At 35.5% G+C, this 22,089-nt stretch overlaps 1 protein-coding gene across 6 annotated transcripts in view; it reads right to left on the bottom strand.

The window, feature by feature from the left end:
• Window positions 1–1,294: 1,294 nt before the first annotated feature.
• RPGRIP1L (RPGRIP1 like) overlaps window positions 1,295–22,089 on the bottom strand; it is an 82,500-nt gene continuing 61,705 nt past the window's right edge. For all 6 annotated transcript variants that reach the window (XM_082319900.1, XM_082319904.1, XM_082319903.1 and 3 more), the window contains 4 exons: window positions 21,661–21,844; window positions 15,663–15,747; window positions 5,944–6,077; window positions 1,295–2,479 (listed from right to left, as the gene is read on the bottom strand). In XM_082319900.1, the coding sequence (XP_082176026.1) occupies window positions 2,376–2,479; window positions 5,944–6,077; window positions 15,663–15,747; window positions 21,661–21,844 (507 nt within the window). In that variant the 3' untranslated portion in view covers window positions 1,295–2,375. The remainder of the gene's footprint in view (window positions 2,480–5,943; window positions 6,078–15,662; window positions 15,748–21,660; window positions 21,845–22,089) is intronic.

Here is a 22,089-nt window from a genome sequence, read left to right as displayed (position 1 = left end):
TTTTTAAATCCAAAACTGAGGAGCAGTGAGCCTTACAAAGAAATATGTTTAGGAACCTGAGGCAAATTATACACGTTCATGTTGGAGTCACTGAGAACAGTTAACACAATGTAACCAAATGTTAACTGGAAGATTTTGCAGTAACTTACCGAAGAGGTCTGTGTTTAATGAATATATGAACGCTCGGTTTCTAAGTTTTCAACTTCAGATGGCGAAGATTAAGTGCTAAGGGTGTTACTGTAAACGTTTAAGTGAGATGAACATCACTGATTTTCTAATTTTACCACATGGTTTATTTCAGAAGAAAACAAGCACCAGTTACATAGTTCTCCTGCAAGTCAGTAAACAGTCACACACAAAAACTCAATACAATTTGCTTCTTTGTTTATGTGCAGGATATTTAGTTTGGTTTGCAAAGTATTAGAAGAATAATAAGAACCTCCTGACAGAATACCACAACTAAATTTCTAAAAAGCCACTCAGTTAATCTCAGTGTTGAATCTAGCTGTTTCAAATTATTGTAATGTATAATAACAGTCTTATTGACAATATAGATGCACAGAGCCAAAAAAAGCTAGAAATAGTGGCCAAAATGATGAACTAAGCGCCAGCCCAAATCACAACAAACATATGGCCATTAACTGAAGAATGGAGGGGTTTAGGAATGCAGCTGTCTGTGGTCTCCTAAAAGTTCCAGAGGAATGAAATGCTGCGAGGATTGGCAAAGTCTGGATGAGAAGTACTACTGAAGATGGTAGGTCCTAAAATGGAGTCAACCATCGGTTCCTGTTGGAATTCAGAGATTTCCGTGGTCAGAATATATTCATTCCATTGGCCTCATAATGTACATCAACAAATTAATATTGTATGGATGTCATTTCAAAGCCTACTGAAGACGAAGAGCCATTATTGAAGCCATTAGAGCACAGATGGTTCAAACTATATGCAGATATTCATACTTGCATTTCTGCATTATAGCTGTTTTTTTTTTTCTGTTGAACTGTAATGAATTGTCTCATAATCTATTCCATCTTCTTGCCATTAGCAGGCTTTGAATGTTCACAAATAGGAGCAAAGAACTCATTTTCCAGAGCTTTAATCACACAAAGAGGGAATGCCTAATTCTCTAAATGAAATGGTCTGTGATCACTGAAGCAGAGATTTAATATATCACGGCAAATTAGGTAGATTTTAATAAATTACTTATCTCTCTGAATACTTTACATATGCTTATGAAGAAACATAGCCTGTTTGCAAACAGTGGAAATCCACAGCCTATAAAATCCTTTGAAGAAAATGACAAATAAAAAGTAAATTAAAAAATGAAACGTATTATATCCTTGTTCTCAAGAGACAATCTTTTTGCAGCATTGATTCACAGCTCCATTAAAAATATCAATTAAATCCTTCACTGAGATTGGTTAAAAGCTGGAAAATTAACTTTCCAAGCTAGACACTGGTTATTCAGATACAACAATTCAATGTATATGTTTGATATAAGTTCTAAAAGTGACAAAAAACAAATGAAAACACGGTTGCCTGTCCCTACAGCTCATACTAGGTGAAGCAAAATCTGATACTGTATGGCGTCTTTTTGTGCTTTGACAGATGTTGGCTGAAAGTAAATCTTTTGCTGTACAGAAAAATGATTCTGCCTGCCATCCCCCTACTTCAAATCATGATAATCATAAACAGCTGATTATAATGTTAGTAGAAGGGTAAAAGTTATTTAAAAAAAGGTTGCAGTAATTTAATAAGTCCTGCAACTAGCCTCATTTTTTATATTTAATTGATAGGAACTGCATGCATCAAAGAAAACACATACTGAGATTTAATGTGCATAAAATGGATATTAGCATTTTAAAGAGGCAGATTAACACATTAATCCAAGTAATTTTCATATATTGCTTTTAATAAAATCTTCACAGTATAAAATTCTTAATGAGGCTAATCACAGGCATTCCATTTAGTGGGGTGATTAGGGATAACATAAAAGTATTTTTAATCAGTTTTCTAAGGCTTATGGTTTTTTTTATTAAAAATTAAAAATTTGACTTGCATTTTTATTACTGTTTTATGTAGGGAAAAAAATCTTGAAAATGCAAATAAAGCATATCATTCAATCATGTAGGTATTAATTATTTACAAGACGTTGTCCATTGTGGAGATATTCTTAGCCTTAGGGGGGAAATATAAAAACAAACAGACTGAAAAGTATACAAAACTTTACAACTACAAATCAAGCGTCCTTTTCATATAAATTATACATTAAATATACCGTAAGAATTACAAAGATCTCATCTTTGAAGCACTATCAAGCATGTATTTACACTGGGAGAAGGAACTTCTGTAGGCAAACTTCCCTTTCATGCCTCCTAGTCATCTTTGCATTCCTCATAGACTGAACGCAGCGCATGGAGGGCTTCCACTGTTACTTTGAGCTTTCCAATTACTGCGCTATCATCTTGTGAATCGAAAACTAGAAAGGAAACATCAGAAAACAGCATTAGCAATTTCATTTAAGGTTTTGCTTTTGTTCTGATAATTTTCCTTAGCATTTGGATAGATTAAAAGGCACCTAGCATATGCTTTAAAAAGAGAAAAAATAAATAAATAAAAAAGGAATCTTCCAGTTCAGGCACTCAGCCTACTGGAAACCGCGCACTCTAAGAACTAGAATGTACATCAATAAAAGTATTAGTGTTGGAATTAACTTTGAAATAAAGAAAACTATCTGTATGAGAATTGCCTATATAAATTAATTATTTTAATTATTAATATAAATCATTTTAAGTAAAAAATGTACTAATTAATGCATTTTCTACACTGTGTGTATAACTGGTCCAAATCAGCCTGGACAGTTATTAGTATTTAAATAGTAAATTGTTTTTTCCAGTAGGTTCAATGCAAAATTATTTTAATTCCAAGCTTCTGTGTGTTGTGAAATAGTGAAGTGTAGACAAAGATGGTATTTCCCCTAGACTGTTTGACTACCTGTGTATGTGGGTTTTAAAGTAGTATTTAAAATTTCTATTTTACAGAAATTAGCTAACATGCTTTAAAATTGCACTCTTTTACAATATCTAAGTAAGCCCAGAGGGCCACAATCTCTGCTGCTGTGATTAAAAACATGCTGCTAACAGTCAAAAATGAGGCTCCTTCCCAGTCCTGCATAAAAAGCAGCGAGGCTGCCTAACATGACTCTAGAAGGAATTTGAATAAAAACAAATAATCTTGACAGCACATCTTTTCAAAGCAAATTATACAGCAGACAAATGGCAAGGTTATGTATTTACTATATAAACTAGGATAAGTACTCTGGGACATGCAATGATACTGCATGCTACAACTTCTAGGCTGCTGGAACAGCTCAGAAGAGGTTTGGAGAAAGAAAAACATGGGATAAACCTTCCATCATTTACTTTGCTGATAGAGCTATTATAGGACAGATTGGATGCTATTTCTCAGAGATCCAAAACATTTTGTATATCCTTGGACAAATCATTCAGTGTCAACTGTCAACTTAAAGAGCGGACTTCAGGGGACATTATTATTTCTACTTACTAGAACGGTAGGATAACTGTAATTAATGATATCAGAAGATAACATTAATTCTATTTTCTCAGTTTTAATATTGTCATATTATGTCTGAGACATATTGTTACATGCCTTGTCTATACTCTTTTTCATACAGCCTCTTGCTTAGCCATTCACTTAATTGCTTCAGAGTTCATGTAGGCCACTTTCACACAAACAGCAGTGAAAGGAACAAGATATGAAAAAGATATATGCTTGCAGGCCTCAAAAAGAATGAAGGAAGTTTATGGTATCTAACATAACAATGATTAGATCTTCATGTGGTAGCATCCTATGAATTTCCCCGTGTCTAGGTTTATTCTTTTTCCCTCAAACCAATATCCACCTCAGAGAGTGTGTACAATATTATTTAGGAATTCTACTTATTGTGCCATTACATTTAACTGAAGTCTGTGTCCAGATCTTAAGAACAGATCTTTTCATAACGACTTCGTCCAAGAAAATATACTGATATATTCTACTTTTGCCATGATCTGACATATATTAACATAAAATTCATTTCAATTCTCTGAACGCTCTAAATTTTCAGAAAATATGGTTATGGATGCAATTAAAAACAATCTAAACTGTATAGCATCTGCAGGGAAGGGGAACAGTGTGGATAGGAATAAGAATAAAAGTATTTTATTTATGGTTGGACTCGATGTTTGACTTTTCCAACCTTAACGATTCTATGATTCTGTGATTTCTATCTATTACTATCACTTTCATAGATATAATGTACATAAAGTAAAATTTAGTTCAAATGTCTTATGATTAGGGGAAGAAATGCTCCTCACAATATTGAAGTAGTTGTCATTACACAGTAATGATTATCTTTTGACAGAACAACAACTAGTAACAAAGAACAGTCCTTCCTATCATAATTATTATCTCAGATGACGATTATGAGTTTTAAGAGTTTTGTGAAAGGTGACTTCTAAGGATACAAAATTATATTTATATCACTAATCAATTTTATCAAATGGGAATTATGACAAAATGGGAATTATGACCAAAAAAAATCCAGAACAAAAACAATTTTCCAGTGAGAGACTATGAAATACCGTTTTGGAGGAGATGTGCTTTCGGACAACTACTTGGAGAAAAATTATTGGAAAAGATTAAGTGGTTCAGCCACAGTCAGAAGTGCATCAAATCTGTATATTATTTTTTCAGGGTATGGAAATTTGATTCTTCTTAGAATTTTCCTTATCATGTTCCTGGAACTTTGATGCATACTTTGAGTGTTTTAGCTACAGCATGGATGCAAATCATGCATGATAATGGAAATGGATAAGAAAGCCTGTTTCTTTCCCTCGTAACTCAGCTCTCCATCACTCAAGGTATGGTAATTAGGCACAGCAGCAGACGTAGCAAAGTCACATTAGCTTGGCATTCTACTTGGGCTAACTAGAATTCTTGCTATTTCAAAGAGTACCTTGCGAACATGGGTGCACTGCATCTAGTAATCAAGTTGGTTCACTTACCGTTACAGAAGAGTAACTGTTTTGTAACAGAGATACTCTCAGCTTCTTCACTGAGCTTTACCACAATGGGGAAAGAGGATGGAGAGGAACAGGTAAGGAGAAAAATGCACCATTGATAACTACATCCCTGCTACCTTGGGGAACAGGAAAGTCTAAGCAAGAAGAATATTTTCCTTCACTGCCTATGAAAGGACTGAGTAGCCTTCTCGAGGCTTCTTATCAATGTTATAAAAATGCTGTTGTAAGACCCAGGAAACGGAAGATTCCACACCTCCTACTCACCTCACCTTGCTTTAATGAGTCATAGTGAAAGTTCAGTCACAGTCTGTTACAGAAGGATGCTTACTCTAAACTGATACCTAATCAAAGCCACCAGTATTTCATATTGTCTCAGACACAGGTTTCATATGGAGGACACAAGCTTGAGGTACTCTGGGGGTTGTAACATAACTTCAAATAAGATACAGACATTAGCAATACAAAATTACTGACATAAATTTTAATAACAATATCTATATTTATACTCTTAGTAGCATGATATTGTACAAAATAGAGGATTATAACAAGTGGACATGTACTGAAAGTTCTTAGGTTTTATAAACTAATTACTATGAGCTGGGAATGCTGTTTGGTTTTTTTGTTTGTTTGTTTGTTTGTTTGTTTTTTAAAAAAACAGATTTTGAGGAATAACAATAGTACACAGTTTTTGCAGACTTTTGCAAACAAGTGTGGAAGCCATTAGTTAATATTAAAGAAGTTCTTATTGAAACAATGTCAAACAATTACTTGCACAGTAAAGCTTGCAAAGAAAAGCAGAAATTAAACAAATAATTTTTAGGTTACAAAAGGTTACAAGAAAGTAATCCCTAAAACTTACCATCAATATCTTGCTCAATGACATCTCTTTGCTTCTGGAATATCTCTCTCAAACTGACATAAGCGAAACCGATGTCTTCACATTCAAGATCCTGTTCATCTTCTGGGGGATCACTGACCACTGTAAATCGTAGGCTAAGCATTTTAAAAAAAAAAAAAAAAAAAAAAAAAACACGGATATTTTACCTTCAAAAAGGGTTGAAAAATAACTCAAAAACCGGAAGAAAAGGGAAAAAAAATTTGTTCTGTTTTACCAGTTAAGCACAAACCATAACTCGTTATCAATTATATTCAACATTTTCCATTACGAGAATAGTCTGAGACCCTTTCTTTTAAATCTTCCCTCCTTTAGCATTATTTAGCAGTACTAGGACAGAGAGGTTGTAACCACAGACCTGCAGGCTTATAGAATTGTTTCATTTTTCTCCCCCTTCCTCACCACCCTGTGGCACAATTCTTGTTCATATGGCAGCGACAGGCAGAATAGTCTAAGGATTAAAGACTTCTTCACATTTGAAACTTGTAAGTTTGTTTAGCTCAGATGCTGTATCAACTGTTCAAGTCACTTAGTTTCTTTATATTTACCCCCTTAGGTAAAAATCAAGATTGTGTCTATGTACTTTGAGGCTTTTATAGCAAAACCTCATTTATATAAAATACCTAAAAATATAGTTGGTGGGGGTGGGTTGTTTTTGGTTTTTGTTGTTTGTTTGTTTATTTTTTTTATTTTTACTGTGTTGACCATACCATGCAAATTATTTGATGTGAAGAAATAAAAACAATTCATAAGCAATAATGGAAGGTTTATATTTAATGTAATTATGTTTTGTTGGTTAAAACTTTTTAATACAATAAACTTGTTAAAAAAGTTCAACTACTTTAATTCAGTCAGGCCACATAAGATGAATCTATATGATTATTTCAGCTTTGATGTGGAGCATGCTTATGAAGTAAAACTTTTCAGTTGTCCCCAGTTATGGTGCTTTATTTGTACAGTAGCCTTGGAACACATTAATTGGATTCCTGTTGGACTGGACTAAACTGAACTGGACTGAAGCTGTGCTCCAGGACTACCTACCCCTAATGCACTCCACTGCAACAGACATTCAGTCAGTAGGATCAACTAGTATTCTGAATTCTCAAAATCATCCTAAAAATCTATGTACTGTGAATATCAGACCGTTAGCAACAACTGCTTTGTCCTAGAGATTCTCTGGTCTGCACCACTTGATAATTTAGATCCAGCCTAAGTAAATTTTAAGCCATGCTTTTTCTTGGCTTTACATTGAGTAGTGTGGGAGACATGGGATAAATAATTGAGAAAGACAAACCATATCAAACATTTTCCTGATATCAGAAATACTAGCCATATTCAATGAAGCACGTACTTCCAAACACCAAGTTTAAAACATTTAGCTGAAAGTTATTGAGAATTTTCACACCTCATTTAGATACTTGGAGACCATGTTCTAGCCAAGGACACATTCCACAAAAGTAACAGGAACCTAAAGGTAGTTCTCTCAAAACAGTACCCTTCTAATATTGTCTCGTGTATTCATGATTTAAAGTTGGACCTTACACAGCAATTTGTCCTGCACTTGTTCCCTCTGGCCAATACATCTCATATTTTATCTTCATTATTCTGTTCCTGTTTTACACATAAAAAACTACTCATGAGTACAGCCTGGATACAAAGGCCTTTGAGTATTTACTGTGCTGTCTAAACACAGCCTGTTTGCCCATCCCAAACATCTAAGCCCAACAACTATACAAAATATTTGCATTTCTCCTGTGAACTTAAATTACACTCATTGCATCCAAGTACGGATTTTCTTTTAAACATATAATTCCAGTATTGTGCTGGAGCTGACTTGAGTTAGTGGCTTGTGTTGGGGCCAAAAACACCGAGACTGACAAAATGGGAGGAATTCAGAGCTAACTACTGTTTTGGTATGTCTTGGCAATGTTGTTTAAACTGTGAATGCTTGTGAGCTTTACAGCCTAAAAATGTTACAATAAGCATAATTCCAAATGAGTAACAGTCAAGTTGTGTAAAATCCAAGTCTACAGGAAAGGATATCTTAGACAAAATATAATCAAATCTTCCTAAAAGACTTTAAATGTAACAGCAACTGCAATATGCTTTTATAGTAGTTTATTTTTGTGCTTGGCTCTTACTAACAAATATTTATTATAGAAAATACATAGATAAATATTTGTTTATCACTAAAACCAGACATCTATTGAAAATATGTGTCTTCAAAAAAATTTCTGGAGGCAGAAAAGGAAAAAATATCACAGCTATTTCCAACAGCAGGTGGCTTGATTGAGTATAATGGATCTAACGCAACATTTTGGCACAGAGCTGAGCAGCAGCAAAACTGCCAAAACTCAATCAAAAAGACAGACTTAGATGTGCAAGATAAATATTAAATGAAATAAAAACAAATTAAAAATTGTAAGAATAACTGATAAAACTGTTGGGTATTGGGAACAGATCTGTTTTGTTATCGTTCAGTGTCACTGTTAAATCAAATCAATTGGAGAAACCAGCTTAGCAGTTAAGGCAGTGATAGAAGAGGAGGAGATTAGTGCTGGATTAATTTTTGCCACTTAAGGGTACCAACTACTACTGAAATTTTCACTAAAGCATAAACTAAAATCAGGCCTAGTGACATCTGAGACAGGACCTTATAGCTAAAGTGGCGAGTCATTCATACTGGTCTACTTTCTGGTTTAGATCATATGCAAGTATATTACATGAATAGAGCAAGCTTCAACAAAACAGATCAAAAGAACTGCACCTGTGACACCTTATAGTTCCAATATGCCTAAAAGATCATAATATTGGATTAAATCTTTACTGCTAATCAGGAAGGAGGAGATTTGAACTTTGGATCCCATGGGAATACTCCAACTAGCAGACTGCAAGAATGGAACCACAATCACTTTGACTTTTGTATTTTTAAAAAATTATTACAAATTCTTTAAGTTTAGAAAATATTTAAATATGATATTTAGTATGCTTTAACTTGTTTTCTTCATTTACCAAAAATTGCAAGAGTTTTGTTTTCAGGTTTTGAACTGGCTAAAATGACACAGTTTACATTGCCGTGGAACATACTACACATGAACAGACTCCTCACTCTGCTTCAGCATAAATGCACAAACGTGCAGCTAGTGTCCCATCTTACCTTAACACTGCCTCACTTACGTGAGAAACTTTGATGGAAGTTGGAATATCAAATTCATACTAGGATTTCTTACATAAATAAAGCTATGTATAGCGTTCCTCTTCCGTACTTCTCTCTAAGATCCTAGACTTTCTCTCTAGCTTATTTCCACATTTCTTTTCTATAACACCAGGTATCAGTACTCACTTCCTTGCAGGAATCCCTTGCCTACTGACAGAATAAGAAGAAATGTTGACATCCTGCTAAAAGTACTGTGTGGGAAGATATTTGCTAGCCACTTCAAGAAAGACTAGAGAACTAAATGAAACTTGTCTGCTAATAAAGGGCCAAAAGAAAAGCAAAAAATAATAATTGCCTTAAGCTTAAAATGTGCTTTACAATGAAGCAGAAAAACCTGGAAAAAATATTTATTGTTGTTATGACAACACTTAAAGGTGTTATCACCAGCAAGGAATTTAAAGTGCCTGGACAAAGCTGTGACGTAGGCAAATTTGGTTCTAATTCTTTATTCCAGACATCAGTCATTTTTAAGCAGCAAGGAGAAAACCTTGTGTGTTGATATAGTATATTAATGTGAAGCTAACACAGTACACATGCTCTATACTCCTATAACGTGGATGCACAGATTTTGTTATTTTAGACAACAATGACTTCATATAGTCAGTTTCTTGGAGCAACAATCATTTCCTACCAAGAAATGATGCACCTGTCAGGATCAGCCTGGAAACCTCTTGCATAAACCTGCTCACTCTTGTTATCACAGCAGGGTGACTGTTAGAAGAGTGGATTCCTCCATTCTTCACATATGTCTCTTTTGACACTTGTCAGAAGAGCATATACTCTATCGCCAGGTCTGCAAGCATTACAAGTACAATCTGGCATGAGGAATCAGGTAAGTTTCTCTATATGACCCAAATTTCTATACTCTTAAAATGCTGAAAGGCAACAGTGGAATATAAATAGGATGAAGAATAAAAGATAACTATGACACAGTTAAGGTAAGTTAAATGGACTGCCAGAAATGCCTCCTGTTATTAACCGATTTAAAGACTTGAACATGTAAGTAAATAACTTGGGTTCAGATGATAAAATAAAATGATAATTTTGTATCCTTTTTTTTCCCCCCAAGTTTTACAAATACTAGTAAGTATAGCTTCCTAGCATAAATAATGAATGTAATTTGAATCCCTATTATACAGAAAAACAAAACAAAACGGCTACCCATGTCACACAATACAGCTATAAGGAAAAGCAAGTATTCTGACAAAATTTACGTATTAATGATACAGACATTGTCTGCCTGAAAACAAAGATAAAGACAAAGATGCTTGTCAAAAGAGAAGATCCATCTTTGAGGTATGCAACAATTACTAACCTAAATAGGATTTCAAACAGTCTTCCTAGTCTCCTACTACCTTATGCTCATATATTTTAGATTTTATATCATTCTATTTAGCAGAACATTTTCTTGAATACTGAATATTCTTGCATTTTCTGCCACTAAAGCCATTCATTCAAATGTGGGACCAAAAGCAACATTTCTAATAAACACTTACAATGATTCCATATCAAGAAATGAAATTGAAAGAAAAGAAAAATCAACTTTGTTTTGAAATCTTATCTTTTAATGAACAGTAAACCCCACTCCCAACAAATAAACATAGTTTTCCATATAAATGCCATGTCAATCTACATTTATTTATTTGTAAGTATAAACTAAAAGAGTATAAAGCTGTGAAATTATTTTCAGGGCCAAGTTGGCTCCTGTTTCAACTACAGGATTAGGCTATAGTTGCAACGTTGGCTTATCAGTAATTTTATGTATTATATTAGTATCTCTTAACACCTGAGAATATTTATCTTTTTCAAGGGACATTCATTAAAGTGACTCTCCTTTTGAAAGACAAAAATAGCACGTGATGTAGCTATTTATTTATGTTCTAATATGGACCTAATCATTATGAGAATCATTTCTAACAACATTAATTGTGACAGGGAGAAAGTTCACCTGAAAACTTAATACGCCACTTAATATACATAAAACACTATCTATGCTCCTATAATCTGGCATAGCACAAACACCAATAAAGTGTCAGGCTAAACCATGTGCAGGCAATTTTCAATGATATTTATATTCTTGATAATTTGGTTTCCTGAGCTTTAAAGCATTAGTTTAGTTCAGTTCCTGTTTCAGCTGAAAAATCTCTGATGTTAGTTTGTAAGGCTTGTGATAGAAAACATGTGTTGAAGATATAACTAGGCCAGGTTTAAAATGCATAGAGTTGAAAACATTTGGTGTATAGGCAGAATCTTTCCATAAATTTTGTTTCTTGGTGGTCCTCTTGCTAGGCTAAAGTGGGGAATGGGACTACTGATGAACTTCCTGCCTTGCTATTTAGTCCAACACAGAATGGAAATTTCACTGCAGACCAAACTAGACACACCGATAAATGCAGAAAACAACCTACCTAGTAACACAAAGGACAGTACCATGATGGCACATATAAAAAAGGAATGCTTCTGTTGTGGGGAAAAGCTCTCTGCTGTTATTTTACCTTATTTTTACCTTAGGTTTGTTAAATATTTAGTATAGATATATAAGTATTTATAGGTGAAAGTGAAGCCTACAGACTAGCTATTTTCCGTCACTGAATTATCCCTCAGGAAAAAAAAGAATATTTTTTCCTTAGTATTATTAAATTCTTAGTAGAACATGTTACCCACTTTCCTAATCTATATGGTAAACTAAGTCTTCTGCTTGCTTATTAAGTGAAGACTATTTTTTTTTTTTTTTAAATCTCCAAACCTAAGAATGTTTTGGTATGATGTTTCCATTCCAGCAAGTAATCATTTCATGGTGTTTCCTGCTCCATTCCAGTAAAACCTGTCTTCTGGCCAAGACATGAAACTCAGCTTTAGAAGGGAAATGGAATGAAGAGAGATCACTCTCTTACTGCAGAGCGAATCTGTGATTTGTGAATAAATACGTATTTAAAAGATTTACAAGTAACTCCCACACTTCAAATACAATCAGCAGGTATTCTACTCTTCTTCAAATTAAATGAATCTTTAAATTAATAATTGTTCCATTTTAATGAAGATTGACCTTCAAGAGGAAACAGAATCAAAGTATGTCATTCATTCTCTCAAAGTAACGCGCATGCTATCTCAATCAAAAAATCTGAATAAGAACAAATTTATTATTATCAGCTTGGACAAAATTAATTCATACTCTTTCTCATATGTATACGTATAATAGCTACCTGCTACATTTATACACATATATATGTTTTTGGAAATTCTAGGGCCAAGGAACACTTTCTGAAGCTGTTACACTCCTTTCAGTACTCTGAATTCAGAAAGCAACAGATGTATTACTCTACCATCAGGTAGATATGTGCTTTTCAAATTCATTATGAATTCAACTCACATGACTGGGGAATCGCGATGGACGGTTACAGGCTGTTTCGCAAAGACAGGCAGGGAAAAGGAGGCGGAGGAGTCGCACTCTATATTAAGGAAAACCTCGAATGTATTGAATTCAACTATGGTGATTGTGAGTGCCCTATTGAATGCCTCTGGGTTAAAATCAGGGGGGTCGTCTCCAAGCAGGACCTTACAGTGGGCATCTGCTACTGACCCCCAAACCACGACGATAAAGCCGTTGAAGCAATATTTGGGACACTAAGGCAAGCTTCTGGTCAGCAGAACCTGGTTCTCATGGGTGACTTCAACTACCCAGACATTTCCTGGAAGAACAATACAGCAGCTCGCATGTCACCCATCAAGTTCCTGGAATGCACAGAGGACTGTTTCCTCTTATAAATGTTAGATGTGCCAACCAGGAAGGAGGCACTACTGGACATGCTATTCACAAACCAAGAAAACCTGCTTTGTAATATCTCAGTCAGTAACAACCTTGGCTGCAGTGATCACAATATTGTGGAGTTCGGGATCCGGCTGAGCATGCTGAAGGTTAGCACCAAGACAAGGGTTCTAGATTTTAGAAGAGCAAACTTCAGCTCGCTCAGAGCTCAGTTGGGAGGGATTCTGTGGGAAGCTTCCATGGAGGATAAAGGAGCCGGTGAGTGCTTGGAGTTCTTCAAGAATGCTCTCTTGGAAGCACAAAACCAGTTTATCCTCTATAAAAGAAAAGGAAGTAAGCAGAGCAAGAGGCCCCCTTGGCTCAACCATGAGCTCCTGGGTCTGCTTAAAATCAAAAGAGATGTGTACCAGAGATGGAGAAGTGGAAGATTGTCCACTGAGAACTACAAGGGCACTGCCAGACTGTGGAGAGATGCAGTTAGAAAGGCAAAAGCTCAACTTGAATTAGAACTGGCCAGAGACGTCAAAAATAACAAGAAAGGATTCTTCCGGTATGTAAGTTGCAAGCAGAAACAGAGGGAAAACATAGGCCCACTGTTAAACAGTAGAGGTGAATCAGTCACCGACAATGCTGAAAAGGCAGAGGTTCTCAACACTTTCTTCACCTCTGTCTTTACCAACGCTGTCGGATCGCAGGCGTTGGGAACAAAAATCCAGGAGGATCCAAACATAGACCCACCATCAATGATGAAGGAGTTAGTATGTGAATTGTTACAGGAGCTTGACCCCTACAAATTGATGGGCCGTGACGGCATCCACCCAAGGGTGTTGAGAGAGCTGGCTGATGTCATTGTGGGGCCACTCTCTATAATCTTCGAGAAGTCATGGAGATCGGGGGATGTCCCAGAGGCCTGGAGGAAGGCCAATGTTACCCCTATCTACAAGAAGGGCTCAAGGGAGGATCCGGGTAATTATAGGCCCATCAGTCTTACTTCAATCCCTGGGAAAGTCATGGAACGGATCCTCCTGGGGGCCATCATGAGTCAAATGAAGCATGTGATTGGGAAAAGCCAACACGGCTTCACAAAAGGCAGATCGTGCCTCATAAATCTGGTGGCCTTTATCATAATAAAGTGACCTGTTTGGTTGACATGGGGCAAGCAGTCGACATTGTCTACTTGGACTTCTCCAAGGCCTTTGATATGGTTCCCCATGGCCTCCACCTGGAGAAACTGATGTGTTATGGCCTGGACAAGTGGTCTGTGCAGTGGGTGAGGAATTGGCTGGTGGGCCACACCCAAAGGGTGGTAGTAAAATAGCTCTTTTTCAAACTTGCAACCCGTCACAAGTGGGGTCTCCAGGGATCGATATTGGGCCCAACACTATTCAATATCTTCATAAGTGATCTGGATAATGGGATCAAGTGTAGCCTGATGAAGTTCGCAGATGACACCAAATTGAGTGGGGAAGTAGACAGTCTAGAAGGGAGAGCCACCCTGCAGGAAGATCTAGATAGGCTGGAAGAGTGGGCTAACAAGAACCTTATGAAGTTTAACAAAGACAAGTGTAAGGTCTTGCAACTGGGAAAAACATAATCCAGGAATGCAGCTCAGACTGGGATCCACCTGGCTGGAGAGCAGCTCCGTGGAAAGGGGCCTGGGGGTCCTGGTGGACAGGAAGCTCAACATGAGTGAACAGTGTGCTGCTGCGGCCAAGAAAGCCAATAGGATGCTGGGTTGCATCAAAAAGAGCATCACCAGCAGAGATAAAGAAGTCATTATCCCACTCTACTCAGCGCTTGTCAGGCCATACCTGGAATACTGTGTACAGTTCTGGTCCCTGTTATACAAAAAAGATGTGGACAGGCTGGAGGGGGTCCAGAGAAGGGCCACCAAGGTGACCAAGGGTCTGGGAAGCCTGCCATATGAGGACAGGCTGAGAGAGCTGGGTTTGTTCAGCCTTGAGAAAAGGAGGCTTAGAGGTGATCTCATCACCATGTACCAGTACTTAAAGGGGACCTACAAAGAAGATGGAGACTCCCTTTTTACAAGGAGTCACATGGTGAGGACATGGGGTAACGGGTACGAGTTACTCCCAGGGAGATTCTGATTGGACACGAGAGGTAAATTTTTCACAATGAGAACAGTCCATCATTGGAATAATCTCCCCAGGGAAGGGGTTGACTCCCCAGGTTGACTCTGCTACGCTGAACATGTTTACGACTCAGCTGGACATGCTGCTAGGCCATCTTGTCTAGATTGTGCTAGAAAGGTTGGACCAGATGATCCTTGAGGTCCCTTCCAACCTGGTATTCTATGATTCTATGATTATTAATAGAATGCTGATGATAGAATCTCTCTTTGGCAAAACAAGGTTGTTAAAAAAACAAAAACAAAAACAAAAAACCAACCAAACAAAAAACCCCAAACAAAACCCAAACAAAACCAAACCAAAACACAGCACTAAAACAACATTAAGACAAGTTGCAATATTCCATGCCGCACAAACCAACTCAGGGAAGAAATGTAGATTAATCGCCACATCAGAACATAGGTATCATTCCTAGCTCAAACAAAATTTTCTCTAGTTAGTTATGTACTAACTTCTCAGGGATACCTCCTCAATAAAGTCAAACAACAAGGCAAACCATAAGCATTATTTACAAAAAACTTTTATAGAGTTTTTCAGCACTAATATGTACCTGTCAGTATGTAGATCTGGCTTTAGAAGCATAGACTTGAGATACTCTCTTCTTGCACGATTATTTGCTTTATCCACATGTATCACTGCAAAGCAAATCAGAATTAATATAATTAGTTATCAATTGGTTTTCATCTTTTAGAAGAGTGAGCATGAAGAAAAGGACAAAGAAAAATAAACATTTTTTTCCCTTGTCTTTCCTAAGGAAAAGCAACAATGTTAGAATCAAATTTGAAAGGTCATGTGATCTAATGGCGTGTCACTGGCAGGTTTATGTGCACACTGTCAAAAAAGATACAAGCAGCATCTAAGCATGCCACATAGCTGTCATTTTCTGTTAATGGCAATAGCAGTCACGATTTTAAAAGCCAGTGGTCTTTATTGCTTTGTATTTGAAGTGATTTACTGCATTTTCTTCCACTGAGGAAGCTAGTGATAATGATAATGTATGGCAGAGTGCTTGTCCTTTTTGACAGCCTCAGTAATTTAATCCTCCTTTCCTGCCACAATATTTCAATAAGAGAAACATCTAGACCAATGGACTGGAGAAAATCCACAGCCTGGGGAGTGTGTGTGAGTGCTCTGAAAGCCTTTTATTGTTTTAATTTAAAACACAAACACAAGGACCAGCTTTTAATTTTTATACCATTAATATGACCTACAGTGAAAAATAGCCTTGGTTGGAAAAAACAATAAATGAATGAGAAACAGGGTTTTAGGAAATTCTTTAAGAAGTTTTTGGGTATCTTATATTAAGAAAGCTGCTTTCGTGCAAATGGTATCAGCCTACAAGTATCAGTAAACTACTGTGAAAGATTATAAAAATTGAAAAACAGTGTTAACGGAATTACTTCCCCCCCCCCCGTAAGAAATACAGCTGAAAAAATTTTGCTAGGACAGAATGAAAATGAATATAATCCTCTGAGAATCAAACATAGCTCTTAGGAACATTTTTCATTTCCTTCTCAAGGCAGGAGGAGGAGCTATAAATTTGTCTGTCCTTAAATTCCAACATCTTTAATATTCGCTCTCTTCTAGTTACTCTGCCACTGTACTCAAAAGGTCTCTTTTTCACTCTCCACACCACTTTATGGTTTCCTTTTCCCACGTGCTGACAGAAATCTTTAACATATTTCATACTGTCTTCTACTAAGCAAAATAAACTTATTTGTATAAACAAAAATTACCAACTCTACGAAGGAGCAGAGTATTGGAATACAGGAGTACGAAAGAGACATAAGAAGGCTCCAGTTAACTCCTTGCAGAGGGATTTCTTGAGGGACATATCTGTCTAAAAGTCCTTCTACTGGTTCTCCAGTTTTCTCCAAAGCTGCTCCTCAGCTCCTACCTGGCCAGCAGAATCGCTATTAGAAATTAGTTACTTTGAGAAAACAGCCAGTACAATTGCTATCTGAATCATTCAATCAAAGGAATCTGCAATTTAACACCTTTTTCTCTACTAACAGAAACCAAAGCATTGGTGCTCTATCTTGGAATTCGTAGTTTCCACCCACAATATTCTTACTTTCCTAGACAGGTTAAAAGAAGCTGTTACTGCCATCTGCTATTGTTTTGGGCACATGGATGACTTTCCACATGTGCTACTCTCATGGCCAAGTGCTCCTGGGGCCACCACAGGAAGTGATGGGGAGGCAGCAGGGAGACAGATGGACAGCCGAAGAACTTCAAAGGAGCTGCCACATCACCAGATTCTTCCCTTTCCCATAAGCATCCCAAATGGAATTTCCTAAGTTTACTAATTCTGTACCTAAAACAATTTTAAATGGAAATTATTTACAAACCTAAAGAGTTCAAATTCATTTCACTCAATGGAAAAATTCAGACTAGCAAGTAAAACATTCAGCACAAGAACTCCATTCAAGTCCGGGGAAAATGATTAACCATAGTGAAAATATATTCTTAGATGCTGATGAATAACATGCTTTCATATCACCCCTTAGTACTGCCTGAACTTAGAATTATAACATTGCTCCAAGGCATGGAATATCTCCTATTTCTATCCAATTAATTGCAAAAATAATTCAAAATTAACTTGTGACAGTTTGCATCTAGAATTATAATTTTGAAGTTTGTCCTAAAGAAGCACTAAAACCTGAAGATTACAATGACCCTGGAACCTTGTTAAAAATCACTGCAATTCCAAACATTAACATAGCTGGTTCTGTTATAGCATGTTTTTTTCATAGTTGACTTTCTAACAAACCTAAATGACTATGTGATGAAGCAGAGTTTCATCACAATGATGAAGAAAAAATGCCTCACAGTGTTGAGCTTTAATGGAGAAAATGAATAAACACAAAAAAGTATAACAATGTTCTCTGATGCAAGGCCTTAACATTTTTGTTTGAGTTATACTGAGGAATCCACCTTTTAGAATATGGATATTCAGAAGTTTATTTTTAATAATAATAATAATAATAAAAAAAAAAAAAAAAACAAAAAAACCAAAAAAACAACCCTTCTCTTTCCCCCACCTCCCCTTCCTTTGGTCTATTTACACTTGTACTTCAAGTTGTTCAAATAACAACCTCTTCACTCAAGAGAGAAAGCTTTCCAATTAAATGTCATATAAAGTCTTTGCAAAACTTCGTAAATCTTTCTTCTGCTGCCTGTTCCCTAGAACCTTCTATCAATCTTACTTTCTTGCCATCTCAGCATTTTCATAGTGAAGTCTTCATATTTAATAAAATATGAATGCTTTTTGTTAACAACATTTATGAACTAACCTTAGCTTCGTAATTTAAGTAACTGTGTCCTTGACAAGAAAAACGTTTGTTTAACTGAAATTAAGAGTCAAATATCAATAGATGCATTTATGTGTGAGGGAGACTGGGCTTTGTTTGCTTGGAGCAACATGTTTCCCTATGTTTTTCTGACAGTGAAACTGCCATTACCTTCACTTTGAAGCATGTATTCTGACATGACTGGAAATAAATAATTTCTGGCACACAATTTTAAACTGCATTAAAAAGTTAAAATATTAATTCATTACTTACTATGATCTGTAACACACCCTATAACATCAAAACCAAACCATACAAAAAGAAACTCCATCAAAAAAATCAGAATCCTTCCTTTTCACCAAGTTACAGGACAGAGTCATGGTGTGAGCACAATTTGGCAAGTTCCACTTTTCTTTGAATTTATGGGACTGTAGTGTTTGGAAGCATTGTAGGATATTCTAATAACTCTTTCCACCACTAACGAACACAACAGCTCCTCTCCTCAGTCCTACTGGCCATCAGTAGATATATCACTTAATATCACGGGAAATCAAGACTTATGCGGTATAACCCTAGAATGTATAAACCTCCCATTCAAGTTTCTGTTCCAATACTGTGGAGGAAAGAAAATGATCTTCTAACCATGCCTAGTCAAAAAGTCATAGTCAAAATAAACAATTAATGTCAAGTTACATGCTCTAACCACTTGTGAAAAGGGAAATTCATGGGATCCTATATGTCCAGATCAATGGAGTAAATTCCGTTAATCTTGTGGTATCTTACATGTCAAGCAATGGCAGCGAAGGATGTGCAAAAGGTCTGGAAAAACTTCAAATGTTTTTTAAGCAATGAATCTATGGAGCCTTCTGTATCAGTTAAGATGTTTTTAAAACAGTCTAGTTGTTCCAGTTATAAATAATATAAAATGTTTTATTTATAAGAATTAATGACTTTTTGGATTACTTATGGACTTACCCTCATTTTCTCCATGCAACAATCCAGAAGACTGTTAGTTTCCTTCTAAGCTCAAAGTAAATTTCTTTCTACCCATGCAAATCTCATTTTTATTAAAGAAAATATTCAATTAACCTCAAATATTCAACATACTCGAATCTAATTAGACATGAATAAGAGATGCAGTAAAGCTATAGTAAACACACATGCAGATTTCATTACTATTATCTTACCGGCTTTCCAACTGACATTATCAAAAAGCAGACTCATTAGGTTTTTTTCCCCCCTTTATGCAAAGCTAATCTTGAGTAGAAATTAGATGACCAATTATCTAAGCAAAACTCTGCAAATAACAACCACATTATTATTATGCTGCAGAATAGAGTCCTGAAGCAATTATAACCAAAACCACCTTTTTGATATTGATTCGTTAGGATATTTTAAAGTTTAAACAGTTCTATATTCGATACTTAATTACAGCAAATAGAAAAATTAAAGTTATGAAGCCAGGTTTTGACTAGCAGAAATAATATAATACAGCACTACCAGATTGGGAAGCCTTATGAATTACAGTCTCTACAAAGCATGATACTATTTTCAAATATCACAGCTTGAAATATATTTAAGTTTCATAATTGTCTTAAGAGTCTGAAATTTCATTCTGTATTCATTATAACTTTGCTGTGTTTTTCTAGTTTAACTTTGCAGAGTCAATACTTAAAAAAATAATATTATCCTTAGACCATACCCAATATACATGGGACTCAGAATAGCGTGTAAGAATTTTTATACCTTCTGAATGCTTCTTATATTCAAAGCAATGAGAATTCAAGAAGCAAGAGGAATTAAAAGTGTTAAACAGCTTTTATTGGTTTATGGTATTATTTCAATGAAGTTTTAAAAAATTTATTTCAATTACGTCTGCCTACCTAGAACATTTGGAAAAGTGTTTATAGCAGCTAGCAAGATGAATATTGTTCAGCTCATAAAAAGAGTTCTTGCTTATCTGATGTCTCATTTAGTATATGATGCCAGAAATCCCATTTGTTTGAATGGAACTAAGCCTCAGTGAATGAAAGAGTTCGCAGTGCTATTAGTTTTTGTGGGTTTGGTTTTTTTCCCCCCAAAGCCGTACAAAGATTACTGTCTTTCTCTGAGTCACATAAGTTAACACATTGTGCCCTGTGCTCTATATTCTCTCTCAAATGGGCAGTCCCACTACAGCAATGGTTGATATGACATCTACAAGGGATTTCAGTCTTCAACTATGGGGCAATCCAATAGTTTATGACTATTAGGAGGATATAAATGAGTAAATTCTTTGGCAAGTCCCCTTCTAAAATCAGGTTTCTAGATGGTAGCAATTTTAGAGATCTGACTGTGACACCACTTTTGCAAAGCCACTTTTACAAAATTATTTTTAAAAGCATGCTTATTTTGAATGTCTGTATTAGTAGCAAACTGATTCACCTGCTCCAGGATACTCTCAGCTAAAAATGCAATACTTAAAATCCAAGACAACATGAAGCACTCAGACTGAATCTTAAATGAAATAGACTTTAACAGAAAAAAACAGTTAATGAATAATTGAAATACTATGAAATAGCTGGGAAAATAATTAACAAGAGAATTATCAATTATTACAATACTTCTGTCTATCCTATTAGTGTAAATTACATTGTGTATTGATATAAAGTATTTTCAAATGTTCATTTATTAGAAAATAGCATACGGAACATGCAGGATTAAGTATTATGAAGTAAATAGCAATGTATTAGTATTAAACATGGCTGAATAATTTCCTATTTCAAAAAGTTCTTATTAAAGGAACACTGAGTATTCCCAAGTGATGATCAAGTCCAATGACATATTTTCCTCTTTTCAACTGTATATTAGTTGTACATGGTTAAATTGAATGTTTTTCTTTTGCTCTGTCATCATGTACCGATAGAGAAATCAGTTCATCGTGTTCTTTTAAAAAGAATACATAAATTTTACTCATGTATAGCCTAATTTTAAAATTTATGCGCTAGCAGCATATTTAAATATATTGTAATGTTATCATTTCATACACAAGCCTACTTCAATAATTCATTTTATACGTCATAATTGCATCCTTACCTCATTTCTTAAAAAACACCTTTAATATTTCCCAAAATATTTGGGAAATAAACAAATACAATCGGTACACAGATAAATAAAACTGTAACATATAGAGGAAGTAGACCTTATTGGCAGGCATTTTCATAAGACAGAATTTAAGAGAAGAAATAAGCCTGCTCAAGAATACATCATACTTACCATTGCTATAGTTATAGTGAATCCTCTGACCGCTTGTTGGTTTTGGAAGTGACAGTGGGGTCTCCTCTGCAAGAAAATTGTATAATCTGCATTCTACAAACAGCTGCTGTATTGTTTCATCTGATGCAATTCGTGACTCAGTAAGACCAAGCGATATAATTTCAATCCGGATTTTTTCAGTTGCCTATTTAAAAACAAAGCATAAACATAATACAAATTATTTTGTGTTTCTTGAAGTGTTAACACAAAACAAACAAACAAACAAACAAACATGTAAATCATTGGCTATTTTGTATAATTAACACTGGTCAATTGATTTTGACGTAGGCACAATGAGATTCTAAAGCCACAGGTTTTGTAGTTAAGAATATTGTTGCAACAGATACTGATTTACATTTGGTGTTGAAAATATTTTTGCAATAGTCATGC

Source organism: Platalea leucorodia, assembly GCF_965183815.1.
Source record: "Platalea leucorodia genome assembly, chromosome: 8".
Lineage (NCBI taxonomy): Eukaryota > Metazoa > Chordata > Aves > Pelecaniformes > Threskiornithidae > Platalea > Platalea leucorodia.
This window is presented reverse-complemented; position numbering and strand designations above follow the sequence as displayed.